General features: G+C 57.3%; 1 protein-coding gene across 4 annotated transcripts in view; it reads left to right on the top strand.

The window, feature by feature from the left end:
- The first annotated feature begins 4,275 nt into the window (after nucleotides 1-4,275).
- OTUB2 (OTU deubiquitinase, ubiquitin aldehyde binding 2) overlaps nucleotides 4,276-19,343 on the top strand; it is a 132,858-nt gene continuing 117,790 nt past the window's right edge. The window contains exons 1-7 of one of the 4 annotated variants that reach the window (XR_014794104.1): nucleotides 4,276-4,505; nucleotides 11,358-11,453; nucleotides 11,636-11,754; nucleotides 13,088-13,172; nucleotides 13,709-13,903; nucleotides 14,398-17,599; nucleotides 17,632-19,230. Coding sequence is in view for 2 of the 4 variants with exons in the window: in XM_084873733.1 (XP_084729859.1) it covers nucleotides 4,503-4,505; nucleotides 11,358-11,453; nucleotides 11,636-11,754; nucleotides 13,088-13,172; nucleotides 13,709-14,134 (729 nt within the window). In the remaining 2 variants the exon portion in view is untranslated. Of the gene's footprint in view, nucleotides 4,506-11,357; nucleotides 11,454-11,635; nucleotides 11,755-13,087; nucleotides 13,173-13,708; nucleotides 17,610-17,631; nucleotides 19,231-19,343 lie in introns of those variants that run through there. The other 3 variants (XR_014794103.1, XM_084873734.1, XM_084873733.1) reach the window with 3 other exon arrangements.

Raw genomic sequence — 19,343 nt, 5'->3', positions numbered from 1 at the left:
CAAAGACAACTGGTGGAAATGTTGAGAAATGTGAAAAAGGAACAATTTTTGATATTTTAAGGACTCTTAAGAGGAAAAAAAATTGACACCAATTGTTCCTATTTAACAAATCACAAAATAAGTAAAAATGGCCTATAAACATAAAACATATTCCAGGTCACTAAAAATAAAAACTACCTAATTTCTGCCCACCTAAAACTCTTAAGCTAGTATGCTACTGCTGTGATTTAGGCTCACAGACACTGCGATGCTCTCTGCAGAATAAACAATCTGGAAAGCAATTTGATAGGTCTCAAGAGGCTTAAGATGTTTATGTCCTCTGGCTCAGTAATTCTAGGTCAAGAAATTTAAGTTAATAAAGCCAGAGCTAGTTGGTTCCAAATGGCAGCAAGCCCAACTCAACTGGGCTTAAGCCACTGAGAGAATGCATTGAACTTTGACATGGAAAGGCTAGGATTCCAGCTTTAGGCACAGCCTAATCAGGAAGGCACTGGTCTCATTTGCTCTGAGCTAAGTAGGAGGGTGTGGCTTCTAAGGATGGAACCAGCTCTCCACTCCAGGGATTCTACTGCAAGGGCTGTGAACTGGGAGGAACGATGTCTCCAGCTGAGGGTCCTGAGTGTGCCCTACAATTTAGCAGCATAAAACAATGGACATATAGTCCCTCCTTAAATTCCTATGGGTCAGCAGTTTGGGCATGGCTTAGCTGGGTCCTCTGGCTCAGGCCGTCTCTACAAGGCTTCAATCCAGCCATCAGCCAGGGCTATGGTTTCAACTGAAGGTTCAACTGGAGAAGAATCAGCTTCCAAGCTCACCCACACTGCTGTTGGCCGAAGGCCTCCCTCAGCTCCTTGCCCTATGGGACATCTCCATACCAGCTCACAAGGTAGCAAGTGAGAGAGAAGGGAGGTCAAGCATGGTCTTTGTTACAATTGTGAGAATAAACAGGTCATCTTTTCTGCCAAAGAACAGTTGTTGTTTTTTTAATATATTTTATTGATTTTTTTACAGAGAGGAAGGGAGAGAGATAGAGAGCTAGAAACGTCAATGAGAGAGAAACATCGACCAGCTGCCTCCTGCACACCCCCTACTGGAGATGTGCCTGCAACCAACGTACATGACCTTGACCGGAATCGAACCTGGGACCCTTGAGTCCGCATGCCAACACTCTATCCACTGAGCCAAACCGGTTACGGCGAGATTTCAGCTTTTAAACCCAGGCCTGGAGGAGCCCACCAGTGGGCAGCTGGCTGGGAAATGGGCCCATCCTGGGCCTTTGAGGGGCCGTGGGCCATGTTTTTACTGAAAAGTGAGCAGTGACATGGGATAGCCAAACTTCTCACAAGAAGTGAGACAACTTCTCCTCCAGGTTTCCTTGTCTCATGCTTGAAAAGCTGGGCCAGCCTGGCATGCGTGTAGCTGGCTCTGCGGGACCTTCTCTGAGGGTACAAGACACACTGCATTCCTTTCGGGTGTCCCCACTAACATGGCCTCTCACTGTGTGTCCCATCTTCCTGGCCCGGTGGAAAAATTAAATCTCCATCATTTGGGGGCTCCCTCCCCATCCTCCCTCCCCATGTCGGGGGTTGTGGTCCTGGGCAGCTGGCCCAGGGAGAGTACTGGAGGGTCCATCCTCTCCTCACTGGAAGGAAGCTGAGTGGGGGCAGGGTTTTTGTCTGTTTTGTGCACAGACGTGCAGTCAGTGCCCGTCACACGGCCATGTGCAGTAAGTTTCTGTTGAAGGAGCTGTCTTTGGTCCTGTCGTCACACCACTGTACACAGCAAGAGCAGAGTGGACTCTTTGGACACCGTGGGCTACCCAGTGTGGAGTCACGGTCAGCCACGACAATCATGTTAAATGCTAAGTCAAGAGTGAGGTGATGGGGTGCCACGGGAACGCCCTTAGGAGGGGTCCAGCAGGCCCCAAACCATAAGTCTGGGCTCTCAGATAAGGATTCCACTGTGGACGAAAGGGCGTCCACAGCTCAGGGGAGGCCTGCATGGCGGGCTTGCAAACTCAGAGGCCTAAAGTCGCCACAAAGGATGGTCTGAAATTAAACTTTAACTAAACGCTGTTATGGTGGGCAGTTACATCCTAGGCCAGTATCTTCCCTAACAAGGTCAACCTTTCCCTTAACAGGGCCTATCCGTCTTTTTGCATCTATGGTAACATACCCTTGAAGTGTCTGAGTAACTTATAACTTCCCTTTTTCTGGGCCCCTCAGAACACAACCAAATGTGCTGGGCGCCAGGACAGAGACCACAAATGCCTTCATTATCATGTTCATTGTTCCTGCACTCACCTAAGTATGTGTCCATCATTTCACTTCTCACCCTATTCCAGAGGTTCTCCTCAGTCTTTCTCCCACCTCCTTAATCTATCACCAATGGATTTCATGTAACCCACCTACGTCCCTCCTTTGATTGCAATGTATAAATACAGATGTAAGCCCCCATTCTCAGGAGCATTATCTCAATTCGCTGAGGTTCTGCTTCCCAGCATATGTTGACAGTTGGGCTCAAATAAACGCACACACTTTCTTTACAGGTCTCAATGGTTTTTTTACGTGAACACCACTGTCCACCACCCTGAGTGGGACCCCCACCCCTGGGGCTGTAAGAACTCAGAGCTCCGACCCCCTGACGCACGCGCTGGGCTGTACCAGGGTCACACTCAGAGACCAGCCGGGCTTCCACTCCCTGGAGGCGTGTTGTCTCTGCAGGAACCTGGCTTGAGACCAACGTCTGTCTCTCCACATGCAGGCGCTCCTGTCTCATAAGCTCCCCTCTCTGCATGTGACCGAACTGGCTTATGGGGAGTTTCCCCTAACAAACCTGGCCTGGTGGAAAGACACCTGGAGGGACTCCTTCCCTTGCTCACAGCAACCACTCACCCAGACATCCCGGTGCCTGGAAGGGAGGGGCAGAGGGTCAGGTGCTGAGTTCCCGGGGGCAGTGCAGGCCTCTTTCTCGTGGTCCTTCCCGTGCCAGGGGAGGGAGGAGAGTGCTAGGCGTGCCCCTTGTTCCGAGGCACCTGTTTCACCCCTTCCCCAATTCCAGGAAGTTCTTCCCATTCAGCCAAACCCACCTCCCCAGTTCTCCAAGCCCCCAAGTTCTATTGTTCTTCCCAGAAAGATCTTTTCTCAAAAATAAAAGCCTCTTTTGCAATACCCCCCCTCCCTTCCTACCCTCCCTTATCCTCCCGCCCCTGCAGTCACATGCACGGTGAATCCAAAACCAGCTCTGGAGCCAGGCTGTCTGGGATGCCCCCACTCAGCTTCCTTCCAGTGAGGAGAGGATGGACCCTCCCGTACTCTCCCTGGGCCAGCTTCCCAGGACCACAACCCCCGCGGTGCTGTGAATTTACCTCCCTGCACTAGCTGTGGGCAAGTTAAGAATGATAATACAGGCTGAGAGGTTAGGACAGTGCCTGGCACACAGTAAGGGCTCAGTAAATATCAGCGATATTGGTCCCAGGCTCCCCACCTAGTCCACAGGTGCGCTTGGAAGACACAGGCCTGTGTTCCAGGAGCCTTGCCTGGTGCCCCAACAGGGGAGTGAGGGTGGGGTGGGAACAGCTTATAGCCTGCTCCTGGAAGTATTAATATTGGTAAAAAGGGCACATGCCAGGCACTGCAGCCCCATTCCCCACAAACCTCCCCCCCCCTCCCCACCTAATGCGCCTCCTCCAGGGGCCAAGGGCGGGTGACTAAATATTTGAATGAAACATACTTCTTTGTTTGATGTTTAGTAATAATGAGCTTGTTTGCCCGGTGAGTCACCAGGTCTGGTTCACGCTCTGTGCCTCCTGTGTGACCATACCATTCCAGAGGCCCAGAATCAACAATCCTGGAAATTCACTTGTTCCGCACACATTCGTGGGGGCCTGGCACCCTACTGATTCATGAGTTGGAAGCGGGTGAACTATCATTGAGAAGCTACCCAAGGGCAGGCAGTTGATGTTTTGGACGCATGCTCCCTCAGTGCCTGTTCTCCGATCTCAGTAAACTGCTACTCCTATGACGTTGTTTGTGAATGAATGGGGGCCAGCTGGTCTTTCAGGAGACCTCGATTTGCCGTTTTGATTACAAACGAAGCCTTTACCAAGGAAGACCTCTCATTCGGGATGGTGCCAAGTCCTTCCTTACTTAAAAAGCTTCCTGTGTCTTTAAAAGGGGGCGGCACCCTGCCCAATGGACCCTAGCGCATAGGCTGAAGGCGCGTGAAGGCCCGCCCACTTTCTGTGACGTTCTGAGCCCCGGCCCCCGATTGCCCGCCGCGGACGTCAATCGCAGGGCGTGTGTCTCGCTGGGACACAGTGCAGGTCTGGGCTCCGGTTCGCGGAGCGGTCGGGTGTATTCGCCTCCACGCCCCCCGCCAAGCCCTCGAGGCCCCTGCCGCCGCCCGAACCAACGGCGTAGCCAGCCCGTGGCTCCGCGGCGCCCTCCCGCACCGGATCGCTCCTCGCTGGGGCGGGACCTGGCCCGACAGCCTCGGTCACTATGGTCAGTGGCGGCGGGAGGCGGGCAGGGGGCGCGGGCGGTGGGCACGGCGGGCGGGCGGCCCGGGGGCGCATGCGCACTCGCGGGGTGGGAGGGAGTCGGGCGCGAGGCGCAGGTTCCAGCGCGGACCTGGGGCGTTCGGACCCCGGGGACACCGGGTCGGGATGGGTGCTGGGGGCCCCGGTCCTTCCACGGAGGGCCCTGCGGGGCCCGGGACGCATCACCCCGTCGTCTCGGGTGTCCCCGAGGGCGCCGTCCTGCAAGGGAACGGGGTCCGGGGGCGGCCCCGGAGCTCAGCGTCGCCGCCTCTTTGAGAAGGAACCCCCCAGCCGGCTGCTCAGCCCTCAGAGACACCCTCCCACGGCCACGGGGGGACCTGAGGGTGCGCGGGGGCCGGTCACCGAACATCCCGCCCGCCCGCCCCGCGCAGTGTTTGGGGTCAGGACTCGCAGGGAGAGGCTGCCTGGGGTTGGGATGAAGCACAGGACTTAGGAGTTAAGGCAAAGCCAAGAAGAGGGGAACCCCTGTCTGAGCAGAAAGGGCCCCAAAGACCCTCTGAGCTGAGACCGACCTGGGGCTCGAGCAGGTGGGGAAACAGGTGAGCCTGGCCTTGAACCTGAGCCTCTGGACTCGCAGTCCAGTGTTCCTGTGTTACATCAGTGCACCTTCCCGGGTTGCAGGAAGGGTCAGGCCTCCGCAGGGTGCTGCGTGTGCCCACTGCCTGCACCCTTCCCTGTGAGGCCCCTGCCCCAGGGGCCCGGGGCGTGTAAAGGTGGGTGGCCCTTGGAGGCACAGAACCCGAGTTCAGACCTCACCTCCACCCCTTGGGAGGCCGGGAGGCTCCGGTTGGCCCATCGCCCTCCCTAGCACCATGGTGCTCATCTGTAAAAGGGGCTGCTGTGAGGACCACGGGAGGGGTATGGTACGGCTTCTCCTGTGATCACTGGGTCCTGGCGATGGGTGTGCACAGGCGCCTGGTTCTTTTTGCTCGGCCTCCTCCCTCCCAGGTCTGGGCATGGAAATGGGTCACTCCTGCCGGAGGCTGCTGGGCAGGGTCATGGGTCAAAGCCTGGTCATGGCCTGGCACGTTCTGGGTGTGACCTCGCTGTCCTGGACAAACCAGCTCCCTGCGGGGGTGTGGCTGAGGTCTCCGGGGCATCAGGAAGCACCAGCTTCCTGCTTCTGCCCAGTGCCCAAGGGCAAGGGGCCCGGGTGTGTTTGCATCACCCACTAGGGAGCAGCCTGGGACAGGGTAATAATGGGGTTAGCCAGCCTGGAGCTGGGGGCTTGCGTGCCTTCTGGTCACCACTGGGCAGCTGGGAAAACAGCGGGCACAGTGAGGTCTGGGACCTCAACGTCCGCCCTTTGTGCTGGACAGTGAGACCTCGGACCCCGCCGCTCTGCCTGCCCTGGACTCGTGAGACTGGAAAGTAGAGGGCAGGTGGGGTCAAGAGCATCACACCATCACAGCGAGGCTTGGGTGCCTCCGAGAGGGAGGAAGTGAGGAACCCACTAAGTAGGACATCTCCAAGGCACCCATGCCTCCCTAATTATGGGGGGGTGGAGTGGGGAGGGAGACATACAGGCTGCACGTGGGTCTGTTCTATTCACTCAGCATTTATTGAGCACGTGCTGTTTGCCAGGCACCGTGTGGACCCTGGGCCCCGTGGTGTGAGTGGTGGTGCGTGTGTGCGTGGTGGGCAGAGGAGAATGGCTTTGGAAAATGCAGTGTCTTCTTTCCTTTCCCGTTTCAAAGTCAACGGCCCCACCTATATTTCTAGACTCAGCTCTCCCCCCAGCCACCATGGGTGTCAGTGGTGGACAGAAAACCACAGGGCCCTTCTGTGACTGGGTTCTTTTATTTGTCAAACAAGATCCCAGTCACGCTGGGCACTGGTGGGAGAGACCAGGGCCTGTTGGTGAAGGCATAGCCGGGCACAAGCAGTGCCTGAGGTCTGACCAGGGCTTTGGGAGCGCCGAGGGAAGCCAGCACCCTCTGGGAGGGGGGGAGGGGGGAGGGGTGCTGGCGGGGCTGCACCAGGAGGGCTTGGCAGCTGGGTGTTGAAGGATGTACCTTCAGGAGAAGAGCATCCCAGGCAGGAGGCACACATGCTCAGAGGCCTGGAAGGATGGCTAAGGACATGAGGCCAGGTCTCCAGGAAGAGGTCAGAGCGGGTATCTAGGGAAGGATAGTGGTCCGTGTGAGAGCAGGAAGCTGGGGGGAGAGCTCAGTCTAGAAATATAGGTGGGGCCGGCCGGCGTGGCTCCGAGATTGAGCATATGAACCAGGAGGTCATGGTTTGATACCCGGTCAGGGCACATGCCTGGGTTTCGGGCTTAATCCCCAGTGTGGGCGTGCAGGAGGCAGCTGATTAATGATTCATTCATTCTCCCTCTCCCTTCCTTTTTGAAATCAGTAAAAATATATTTTAAAAAAGAAAAATAGGTGGGGTCAGAACACCTTGTGCCTTGGGGTTGGGTTTTATTCTGCTAATGGGAAGGACCATAATATATTTTTTACCAGTGAGAGATGGTTGACTTTGGCGGTGCAGTGAGCACAGGGCTCTGGCAGTGAATGCAGTGGGCACAGGGCTCTGGCAGTGAGTGCATTGGGCACAGGGCTCTGGCAGTGAGTGCATTGGGCACAGGGCTCTGGCAGTGAGTGCATTGGGCACAGGGTTCTGGCAGTGAGTGCATTGGGCACAGGGTTCTGGCAGTGAGTGCAGCGGGCACAGGGTTCTGGCAGTGAGTGTAGCGGGCACAGGGCTCTGGCAGTGAGTGCAGCGGGCACAGGGCTCTGGCAGTGAGTGCAGCGGGCACAGGGCTCTGGCAGTGAGTGCAGTGGGCACAGGGCTCTGGCAGTGAGTGCAGTGGGCACAGGGCTCTGGCAGTGAGTGCAGTGGGCACGGGGCTCTGGCAGTGAGTGCAGTGGGCACAGGGCTCTGGCAGTGAGTGCAGTGGGCACGGGGCTCTGGCAGTGAGTGCAGTGGGCCCGGGGCTCTGGCAGTGAGTGCAGTGGACACAGTGCTCTGGCAGTACAGTGGGCCCGGGGCTCTGGCAGTGCAGTGCACACAGGGCTCTGGCTGTGCCATGGACACGGGGCTGGAGGTGGCCAGGCTGGAGTTTGAGACTGGCTCATCCACTCAGTGTGCAGTTTGGGGTATTTCTGGGTGCCAGGCACGGAGATCTAGTCCTGACAGACAGAGTCCTTGCCCTTATGGAGTTGCCATCCTAGTGGAGGGTGACAGACAGTGTGCAAGTAAAGGAGGGAACCTGGGGTCAGAGGATGCTCTGAAGAAATGGAGCTGGGTGGCAGGAAGCCCTCTCCAAGGAGGTGACGTCACGGAGTCACATGAGGAGGCAGCAGAGGATGGCAGGCGGCAGGAACAGCAGGTGTGGGTGCTCTGAGGAGGAACACACTGAGTGTCGCTGTGGCTGGGGCTCAGGCAGAGGGAGGAGAGCAAGGCCAGATGGTGGAGGCCTGGGAGCTGTCCCCTCAGGCTTCTCCTGAGGGAGGTGCCATTGGGGGTGTTGAGGCAGGGAATGCCGTTGCCTGGTTTATGTGTTAAGCATCGTGCCTTGGGTGCTGTGTCGGGTGGTGGATGGGGCAGGGCTGGAAGCCAGGAGTCCATTAGGGATCCTGTTACAGCCTCTTGGGGAGATGGTGGCGGCTCAGGTTGGACCCGGGAGCAGGGTTGATGGGGAGAGGTGAAGAGGACTCCTGAGCCTTTGGTGTGAGCTCTGCTGGCTGGAGGGGCCTTTTGGGGAGCTGGGGACCCCTGAGAGGGGAGGCCGAGGTGGAGTGAGAGCAGGGAGGGGCACAGTCATTTGGGGATGCTGGTCAGACATGCCAGTGGCTGGTGGCTGTTTGAGGCCAGATCTCCAGGAAGAGGTCATATTGTGAGGATATGTACAAGTTCAGGCATCAAATAAAAGGGGGGCCAGTCTCTAGTTCAGGGTCTCTGCAAGGCCAGCCAATAACTGTGACCCAAGACATACGGGGGCCCAAGCACAGGGTCTTCCCTGGTTTCTGAGCTAAACAACGGAGAAGGGGCATGTGGGTGGTGGGCTGAGCCATAGTCCCCCAACGGCGCCCACATCCTAATCCCAGAACCCCCGAGCAGGGCACCTCACACGGCAACAAGGACTCTGCAGGTGTGAGGAAGTTGAGGCTCTTGAGAAGGGGAGATGCCCTGGATTACCGGGGGGCCCCTGTGTAATCACAAGGGTTCTCATAAGGGGGAAGGCAGGCAGGTCAGAGTGAGAAGGAGCCGGGAGGATGGAAGGAAGGGATTGTGAGCAAGGAGTGCCGGCAGCCTCTGGAAATGGAAACACGTAAGGAAGTGGGTTCTCCCGGAGCCTCCAGGAAGCACAGGTAATGATAAGTCCGTGCTGCTTCAGTTCCTGAGTCTGTGCTAATTTGTGAGGCAGCAATAGTAAACTCATTCGGGGCTCTAGGCCTTTCCTAAGCCTTTGGCCTCCAAGCATTTTTGATTACTCACCTGAGTAAAAATGTTTTGATCATTCCACATTCTATGTAATAAAGAGGAAATATGCTAATTGACTGCCACGCCCTCACAAGATGGCAGCGCCCAGTCCCCTCAGCCCCGCCTCATCCAGCCTCAGTCCCCCAGTCCCTTCAGCCCTGCAGGGGAAGGCAGTTGGGAGCAATCGGGCCAGCAGGGAAGGGCAGTTGGAGGCGATCTGGCCTGCAGGGGAGCGATTAAGGAGCTATCAGGCTGGCAGGCACAGTGGTTAGGGGGCAATCAGGCAGGTAGGCAAGTGGTTAGGAGCCAGTAGTCTTGGGATTGGGCCTAAACCGGCAGTCAGACATCCCCCAAGGGATCCCAGATTGGAGAGGGTGCAGGCTGGGCCAAAGGACACCCCCATGCATGGATTTCGTGCACCGGGCCTCTAGTATTTGTATATTACACATCGCTCCTAAAGTAGACATTTAAAAGGGCATTTCCTTACAGCCCCTGAGCCAGCCCACTCTGGAGACCTAGCCCCAGGCAGGCAAAGCCAGGGTTGAGCCCCTGGCAGCCTCTGGAAGTGATGGTACCTTCTAGGAGGGAGGTTGGCCAGGTTCTGGGCCTGCCCTGCCACTGGGCGAGCCTGGAGGCCCTGGCCTCTAGGAGTTGGGAACTGGAGGCTGTGGCCACGCCATGAGTTGTGGCTTCGGGGCGGCTGGGACTGGTTCACAAGGCTGACTCAGCCCAGGGTGGCCCTGCAGAGTGGCCTCAGAGGGAGGCTGGGCTGGCCGCAAGGGCCCAGGGTGGACCTGTGAGGCCCACTAGCACCTCAGAGCCTGGCTGGAGGGTGCTCACGGGTGCACTAACGGGTATGTGGATGGGGGTCCGCAGGGCAGCAGGAGGTGCAGGTGGAGGCGTGGGCCTGAGCCTGGCTGTGGAGGAGCCGTCAGGTAGTAACGAAAGGCACATGCAGGGGCCCGGGCATTCTCTTTGTAGAGGGTGGGAGGGCGCAGACAGGGAGTGAAATACATTCCACGACCATCTCATCCGCTCCTCTGTTCCAAGGCCTGGGGTGAGCCCTGGGAATCAGCCAGGTGAACAGAAGGTCTCAGGGGGTCTGACACTCTGTCCTGTGCCAGGGAAGGCCCGTGTGGCTTGGGACACTCTGACAGGGAGGGGCATCCAGGCCCCCCGAAATGCTTCTGAGCCGTAGCACTTCTCCTCTGTCCTGGATGCTGGGCACAGGGACCGGGGCTGAGAGGCCGCCCCAGAAAGGCTCATGTGGGTGGGGGCACTCTGTCAAAAACGATGGCACTAAGTGGACAGAAAACCGGCTTTCCATTTACAAAACCCCTCATTAACACCGACCTCTCAGCTGAGAACAGTTGCATAAGAACCGTCTCCTTGGGTTGTGTGCAGGTACTAGGGCCGCAGGTTTTAAACTTAACTGCCAGTGGCTCTCACACCAAATTCCCCTACGTCAGTGGTCGGCAAACTCATTAGTCCACAGAGCCAAATATCAACAGTACCACGATTGAAATTTCTTTTTGAGAGCCACATTTTTTAAACATAAACTTCTTTTAATGCCACTTCTTCAAAATAGATTCGTCCAGGCCGTGGTATTTTGTGGAAGAGCCACACTCAAGAGGCCAAAAAGCCGCATGTGGCTCGCAAGCCGCAGTTGGCCGAAATCAGAGCTGTTCCCGGGCTCACTGGGGGCGAGGTGCAGCTCCACTCACTGGAGCCCTGAGTCTGGCAGGCAGAGCGGAAGGCAGAGACATGGCCTGTGGGGAGTGGTCGTTAGGACAGAGTCTCCTGCACTCTCCGTGGCTCTGAGCTGCCCACCGCTGCCATCACCTGCTTCTCTGCCTGGGACTTCTCAGCCGTCCTGAGGCCCCAGCCCAGCCTCAGGGTCAGGAGTCTCTCTGGGTTGGAATTGACCTACTAGTCTCTGAGCTGGGCTGCAACATGAGCTCTCACCAGCAGGTGGCGCATCCGGCCACATGCTACCACATCTGCATTTCCAGTACTGCTCCGTGCAGGCGCGGTGTTCGGAATCGTTGGGTGGCTAAAAGAAGGGACGGAGGAGTGAGTGAGGTGGGAAGGACAGAGAGGCCAGGGAACATATCGTGCCCCAGCAGGCATTACATTCTAGAAGGTGAATCAGTCCGGCGGGTACCAGATGGTGCCTTCCAGGGTGGCCGACCGGACTCCCTGCCCCGGGAACAGGGCATGCAGGACGCTGGTAACGTCTCACCCGTGCCTTTTGGGGGGAGGTGACAGTCCCTGTGTCGGGCAGCTAGCAGTTCAGAGGCTTTGAACTTGGTGAGGGCCCATCGGTTGCTTCTGAAATGGCCCCAGCTTTGCTTCTTGTGCTTTTCAGAGTGAAACATCGTTCCACCTAATATCAGAAAAATGTGACATTCTCTCAATTCTCCGGGACCATCCTGAAAACAGGATTTACCAGAGGAAGATCCAGGTGAGGCAGGGGGTCGGAGGAGAGGACCCTCGATTGGGAGGATGAGGTTGGGAGACTGAAGGCGGGCAGCCTGAGGGGCGTGGCAGGTGCTGGGGGGAGGTAGGGGGGAGAGAAAGCCGGCTCTGACAGCACGTGACAGCGGGTGATGCTGCAGACGCCCACCCTGCCCTGTCTCCCCGCAGGAGCTCAGCAAAAGGTTCTCCGCCATCCGCAAGACCAAGGGGGACGGGAACTGCTTCTACCGGGCTCTGGGCTACTCCTACCTGGAGTCGCTGCTGGGGAAGAGCAGAGAGGTCCTCAAGTGAGTGGGGCAGGGCGGGGCGCTGAATCTCCTGGAGGTTTGTCCTTGGCGCGGCCCACGTAACCCAGGGAGTGGGCTGGAGGGCTGCCTGGCAGCGGCTTTGATGTCCGGGGATGCCCAGCCGCCTGCCATACTGGAGGTGGGGCAGCCAAGTGCCCGGGATGGAGCCAAGGCCCTAACCGTCACAGAGCACTCAGGGTTGGCCTGTGGCCCCCGGTGTCCGAACCCCCTGGCTAGGCAGCTTTCTCAGGGGCGGCCTGCGGACATGGCGGGCGGGATGGCTGTGCGTGGGGCTGGCCCCTGTCCTGTGCTCTGTGGGATGTTTAGAACATCCCTCGCCTCCACCCAAGAGATGTTGGGAGCACCCTCCTCAAGTCAGGACAACCCAGAATGGCTCCACACATTGCCAGGATCTCCTGGGACAGGGGAAAGGTGGAGGGGGTGATGGCGGGGGGTGGGGTAGGCACCCTGGTTGAGAACTGCTAGGTAAGGCCATCACCTCCTGTTCCAAAGACAGATCCTCTCCAAGGGGATGGAGAAACGAAGCCACCTGGTCCTCATTTTGAATGAGCCACTCATTGCGTTTTCTGAGTGACTTTGTGTTTCTACCACATGTACACAACCGGCGGAGAACCCTAAGAGCACATAATAGTAAAATGATGAGTTTTGAATATTATCTTTGTTTTTAGCATAATTTCATTGTAAGTGTACGTAGTTGATCTTTAAATAATGGCTGTGTTTAACACCTGGCTGGCAAAACTCTTAAAAATTTAACAGTTAGCTCTTGTGAATGGGAACGAACTGTCGCTAGCACACCACAGAGAAGCGTCCGGCTGAGGGGACAGTGAGGACTAAGGGGTGAGGGGCACGCGGGGAGTGGCTGGGGGGCGGGAGGAAGGCTGGGGGACTGGGTTAGCGATGAGGTTGGTGAGCGAGGCGGGACACCGGTGCTGAGGGGGAAGCTGTGGAGGTCACTTGGAGGCCCCTGCAGAGAAGCGACCAGGAGCGAGGCGAGGCACGGCCCAGGCCAGGCTGGGGATGAACCCTGGGGACAGAGGAGGGACGGAGCCAAGAGGCCTTTGTCTGGGGGTAGGTGGTGATTACCTCACCTTCCTCATCCGGGAAATGGGCATAATACCCACCTCCCTGAATTGTACAGTGAGGACCGAACGAGTCAGTGTGTGGCCCACGAGGCAGTGCTCCAAGAGGCAGAGACATTCTTCCCCGGTTAGGGACACACCTTATACTGGGGGGCAGCTGGTGAGAGGGGACGACAGCTACAGGCCAGCAGCGCTCCCTGTGTTTCCCTGTACGCATCCACCTACCCCTGTAGGTTCAAAGAGCGTGTGCTGCAGACCCCACATGACCTCCTGGCTGCCGGCTTTGAGGAGCACAAGTTCCGAAACTTCTTCAATGCTGTGAGTTAACCTGCGGACGGCCGGGCCTTCCCGCCGACCCAGCAGGCAGGGTGGGCTCCGGCCCGAGCCCCTTCCCCGCCCACGGCTCTGTGGTTGTGCCTCACTGGCTCCCCCCAGCGGGCAAGGACTGAGGGGTGCTTCCTGCTGGTGGGGATGTGGGGTGACAGGGAGCTCAGAGCCCTGCCCCCCCTCTGGGAGGAGGCACCTCGTTAGTGTAGCTTTCAGGCTGGGAACCCCCCTCTCAGTCTCTTCCCCCCAGTTCCTCTCCACCCCACTCCCCCGACCCCATTCCTGACGGGGGGGCTCTCAGCTCAGAATCTCTGAGTAACAATCCCAGCGAGTGACGGGGGGGACACCCCCACTGCTGTGCGCTAGACCTGACTCCGGCTGAGTCACTGGGCCGAGTCACTCATTCCTTAGCTTTGCTGCGACCTTGACTTGAGGATTTAGAAGTGAGCGTGTGGTGGCAGGCGCCCCGAGGGCGGAGGGCGGAGGGGGGGCGCGGGGCTGGCCTGCCGGCTGACCCCCGCGGCCAGTTCTACAGCGTGGTGGAGCTGGTGGAGAAGGACGGCTCGGTGGCCAGCCTGCTGAAGGTGTTCAACGACCAGAGCGCCTCCGACGGGATCGTGCAGTTCCTGCGCCTGCTCACCTCCGCCTTCATCAGGAACCGCGCCGACTTCTTCCGGCACTTCGTCGACGAGGAGATGGACATCAAGGACTTCTGCGCTCACGTAGGTCCTCCGGGGCTGGGGCTGTGGGGACGCGGCCCCAGCCCCGGGCTCTGTGCTCCACCCTCACTCCTTAGGGGACTGGAGCACCAGCCTCCCTGGCCGGGAGCACAGATCAGCCAGCCAGCATCCTTCTCCGTGAACGGCCTGCCTGAACTGGGTGGCTCTGGGCCTCAGCTCTCCCATCGGAGAAATGGGGCTTCGGACTGGACTGTGAACATAACTAAGGGGTAGCAACCCCAGAGTCACATTGGCCCCAAGATGTGTGTCGTTTAGGATGGATAGCATGAACCTGACAGAGCTGCCACCATGTAAACGCTGGGCGATTTTCAGAGGGAAAATCTGGATTTCTCCGGAAGATGTAGCTCCCAGGCCACACGCACGCCTGCGTGGCCACCACCAGCAGCAGCAGGGGCTCGGAGGCAGGCACGCTGGCCCGGGAACGCGAGAGCCGGGCTTCCTCCCTAAATCGGGGTTTTCCATTTCGGCCTTTGCAGGAAGTGGAGCCCATGGCCATGGAGTGTGACCACATCCAGATCACGGCCCTGTCCCAGGCGCTGAACATCGCCCTGCAGGTGGAGTACGTGGACGAGATGGACACGGCCCTGAACCACCACGTGTTCCCCGAGGCTGCCGCCCCTTCCGTTTACCTGCTCTATAAAACTTCCCACTACAACATCCTCTATGCAGCCGATAAACGTGATTAATTTTAGGCCACGAAGTGGAGCCTGTCACCTAACGGGACTGCATTCTGAATGGAGCGTTACGGCTTTTCCGTTTTTTAAGCGATGTAGACTGTAGTTAGCAAACAGAGAACACGGCCTCTTGGGCAGTCACAGGGCATGAGGCTTACCGATACGGGCTGCGGTAACTTGGCAATATTTTTGGTATGTATTTTCATGGGAAGTCAAATGCTTTTTAGCAAGGGGCTGAGAAGCCAGGAGCCCTGGCTCTGCCCCAGGTCCCGAGGCCTTGGGTGGGCAGGTCCCCTCCCCGCCGGGGGCCTGGGCGTTCCCGCCAGCGTTCACATTCCCTTGTAGAGCCGCCAGGGCCCTGGCTCTCTCTCCACCGGGGCAGTGTCGCTCCGGTGGGAGGGAGAGCTCGAGGCCAGCTGACCCCAGTTCTGTACAGAAGGATCGAGTCCACTCAGCCCTCGGACTGGACTGGGTGGATGGCTTCAGGAAACGTGGGCCACTAGGGCCGATGTGGATGTGAGGCAAACCTTCACGACAGCAGTGCTTTCTCACCCCCAACTTAAGAAGGAAACGGAGGCTCTTATGCCAAAGTCTAGAAAGGGGTCTCCAGCATGGAGTGCAAGCTGTCGGGCCCCTCTACCTCTCTCAGGGCCGGGACTGCCTGCCTGCCTGCCTGCCTGCCTGGCCCGCCCGCCTGGCCCTTCGGGGTTCTGCCGCCGGCCCCTCTTGGACCATCGCTGGAGAAAAATCAAGGTCTGGAACCTTGGAAGTTGTCTGTTCGTCTCCAACATATCCTGGAAGCAGACTCCAGCTACCCAGCCAGGTGGACACAGCCGCGCAGAGCAGACGAAGTGTTTGAGGTTCTCTCTGTCCCTCCTTCGCTCGGTGTATGGGCTGGCAAGAGGTGCGGCGGGAAAGAACAAGGCAAGCCGAAGGACTTGGCAGTGGGGAGACTTCTGTTTGGAAACTGCCTGGGAGACAAGAGCCCTGGCGGGCAGCCTCCTCATCCTTCTACCTGGACATGCCCCCTAAGAGCCTCACCTGCTGCCTCAGGACCCCGAAGAGCCCTGGCTGGCCCGGGCACTGCTCGCAAGTTCTAGTTGTCTCGCTCTGCGGGAGGAAATGGAGGACGCAGGGTGTGGAACTGCCCTGAGGGTTACTTCCTTCTTCTCACAGGCTCCATTCTGCAGGGAGTTGTTAGGAACCACTGGTGCTGCAGCTGGTGTGACGATGCACAACGCACGGGGGCTGGAGCGGACTGCTCCCAGTCCCGATGCATAAGCGTCACACCCGACTCAGGCATCTGCCTTGGCCAAGACAGATGTCAGGTGCTTTCATTCCGGCAGGGACCACATTCCCACCAGCCACGGGCTGGAATCTGAACCCAAGGGCTAAGTGATCATGTCACTGTCCACAGGAATATAAATCTTACCCTTCCCTCTGGCTTGGTTCGGTGTCTCACCGGTTCTGGGTGGGAGTGCTGGGCTGGGAGTGCACTGGGTGAGTGCGGGGACGTGCCCCATGGTTTGTGAATAGCAGCATCCATGGCCACTCTGCGGTGTGAGGGGATCCTAAGCCCCGGCCAGGCTCTCGAGCACAGCAGCAGCAGTCCTGGCCACCACCTCTCTGCTGTTGTGGCGTGTGTAGCGTCCACAAAAGCAGTTTTCCCTTTGGCAGCGTGGCTGGAGAAATCCCTGAGACTTGCCCGGGGTGTGCTTCTAGGCCCGAGGGCCCCCCAGAGCTCCCGGGAGAGAACCTACCACTTTTAGAGTCCACGCCCAGGAGAGGCGGGCCACGTTACCTTCTCTAAGGGACGCACTGTGGAGAGAAAGCAGTAGCACTTTAAGTATAGATGCTACTCGGCTTAGGGTGGGGCTCCGTCCCCCCAGAAAAACCATCCTAAGATGAAAATGTTTTAAGTCGAAAATGCAATTACCTCCTAACCTACCGGGCATCAGAGGTTAGCCGCCCACCTTACATGTGCTCACCTTACATGTGCTCAGTTGGGCATTTATCTTGAGTTTCATCTTCTCTTCTCACCAGCAGGAGACATAGATGGGTATTTTGTAGGCATGCTGGGATGAGAAGACAACAGTGCTGGTGATAGTCAACTACCGAGCATCTGTGGTTTGCCCTCCTGCACTCGTGGCTGACCTGGAGCTGCGGCTTGCTGCCGCCGCCCAGTGTCACAGTAGGGTGTCCTACCACATGGCTAGCCTGGGAGAAGATCAAAATTCAGAGTGCCGTTTCTACGGAATGCATAGCACACGTTTGCACTACCACGCAGTCAAAAAGTCCTAGGCCGGGACAGTGTGTGGCTCGCTCCGATCCAGCCACCTGGTCTAGCGCGCCCAGCCATGCTAACCGTCACTCTTCCTGGACAGTCCACCCACCCCATGCAGCCATCTCTTTCCAGACCAAAAGCTTTGAGTTTGTCTTTATAATTGTGTATTTATTACTTTTTTCCCAAAGGACACTTTGTAAATCAATGGTAATATTTAGCAACAAAAAGAACAGACTATCCTAGATCCTATTTTAAGCACAAAGGGGCTCTGGAGGCAGCCTGGGTTTGAATCTCAACTTTGTCACTTAACTATGTGACCTTGGCCAAAGCACTTCACCTCTCTGAGCCCTAATTCCCACTTTAGTGAGATGGAGACAGGACTACTGAAGGAGATTCTAGGGATCGATGGGTGGGGACGTTCTCAAACCCCCCTTCCCAAGGGCAGCAGCGGGACACTGCAGGATGGGGGAATGCCATGGCTTCCCAGACCATGGTCTAAGAACCAACACATCCTCACACTGGGCAGCAATGGGGGTGGGGCTCGAGCTCTGAGGGGCTGCCCAGGGGCCCTAGGTCCCATGGGATGTGGGTCAGGCCCTACAACTTCCCCTGGCAATTGGTGAAAACATTTCCTAGCATTAAAATGGTTTCCATAACAATTTTTGTCCTGGTGGCTTAGTTTTTGGTACGTAAGTGTGTGAGTGGATTTGGTGTGTGTGTGTGGCGGCAGGGGGGGGGGGGGGGGGGGGGAGGGAGGAGGAGGCACTTTTTCGGGGGAAGATCCAGGCACTCAGGAAGTCCTGCCCTTGGGCTGAGGCATCAATACAAACCACCGGCCTCACCAAAGCTTCATTCACCTCATCTGGTCAGAGAAGCTGTCTAGGGAAGCTGCCTCATCTTTTAAAACCTACTCCCATAACATGTTATACCACCAAAATCCTATATAATAAAAGGCTAATATGCAAATTGTCCCCTTGCCCGGTTGTTCGACCAGGAGACGGGCCTGGCCAGCCAACCTCCTGTGTCCCTCCCATCCCCACCACCACCCAGCCAGATCCACCCAACCAGGGTGGCCTGCTGGACCCCACCTATGCACAAATTTGGGCACTGGGCCTCTAGTAAAAATAATAAAGAATTTACCATTAGAAGGTATGGGCAGGATGTCAATGGACATTGGTGGATCTGTTTGGCCTTTCATGGCTCAGGTGCTGCTATGGGACCTTGAACATCCCTGAATCTCCATGCATCATTTGGAAAATGGAAAGTCCCTGCTGCCCTGACAGCTGTCACTCAGGCGCTGACCTCACGGACTACAGCTCTTTTCTTCTGCATTCTCTCCGGTGACTCTGGGGAGATACTCTTTGGCAGCACTGCTGTCTTTAAAGACTAATGCAATATGTTTAACCTGCTCTTAGCCACAAGGAAATATTCAGGTTCCAAACCCAGCTCTGCCACCTGCTGCTGTGTGAGCCCAAACGAGGCTTAATCAATTAATCAGTCTTCTCCACTACACAGACAGAAGAATGTCTGAGACCTGACAAATAATAAAGTGGCTTGCAGTGCCTAGCAGTGCCTGGCACTTGGTCCACACGCAATAACACCTGAGTCTGAGTTTAGACCAACCATCCTGTTGTAGTTTTCCAAAGGGGCTGAGGGAATACTGCTGCCATCCTGCCAAGGGGGGGGGGGGGGGCATTGCCATGAGGCCGAGGGAAACCCACTTAGAAGCCCAGACTTAGCTGTACAGAAATCAGCGCTCCTACAACTGCAGCAATATTAGCTCCTCATCCAGACTGACCAGAGAAAGCTGGGGTGGCACCGGGAGGTCGCTGGTTCCCTCGGCACATTTACACACCACCCGCGGCTGCAGAGGCCATAGCAGCAGCCTCTGCTCTCAGGAGCTCAGCAAAGGTGATCTGAGTGGCAAACACTGTGCAGAGGGTGGGCATGGGTACTCGGGGGCCCACAGCAGGAGCACTTCACTCTCTTGGGGGCTCAGGGACCTACAAACAGGAAGCAGGGCTCAAGGATGGGAAGGCAATCAGGCCAAGGGAAAAGCATATGCAAAGGCGGGGACGCATGGAATCATGGGAAGCAAACCAGTTCTGTCACCAAGGGGCTGCAGAAAGATGAGAGAAAGGGGCTAGGGCAGGTCTGAGACAGCATACTAGTCTTGGCTTCCCCACAAGTGGCTCTGATGTTCAGGAAGCTTGTGTTGTCCTGGAGCCCGAGGACGGCAACCTCTTCCTACCCACACCGGGGCTGGCTCAGACAAAACCACAGCTGTGAGCGAAGCGCGTGGGAGCCCGAGCTAAGGGTTCTGCCGTGGGGAAAAGCGGAAGCACGCGTGAGGACCCAGACGGAAATGACTTCACATTGGTCTACAGAGCACCGGTCTCCTGCTCCATCCACACTGCCCAGTGGGGTAAGACACTCCCGTGTGCATCCTACAGCCGAGGACTAG

The sequence above is a fragment of the Pipistrellus hanaki genome (genome assembly GCF_964339955.1).
Source record: "Pipistrellus hanaki genome assembly, chromosome: 1".
NCBI classification, from domain to species: domain Eukaryota; kingdom Metazoa; phylum Chordata; class Mammalia; order Chiroptera; family Vespertilionidae; genus Pipistrellus; species Pipistrellus hanaki.
The sequence above is the reverse complement of the archived record's forward strand: the minus strand, read 5'-3'. Positions and strand labels throughout refer to the sequence as shown.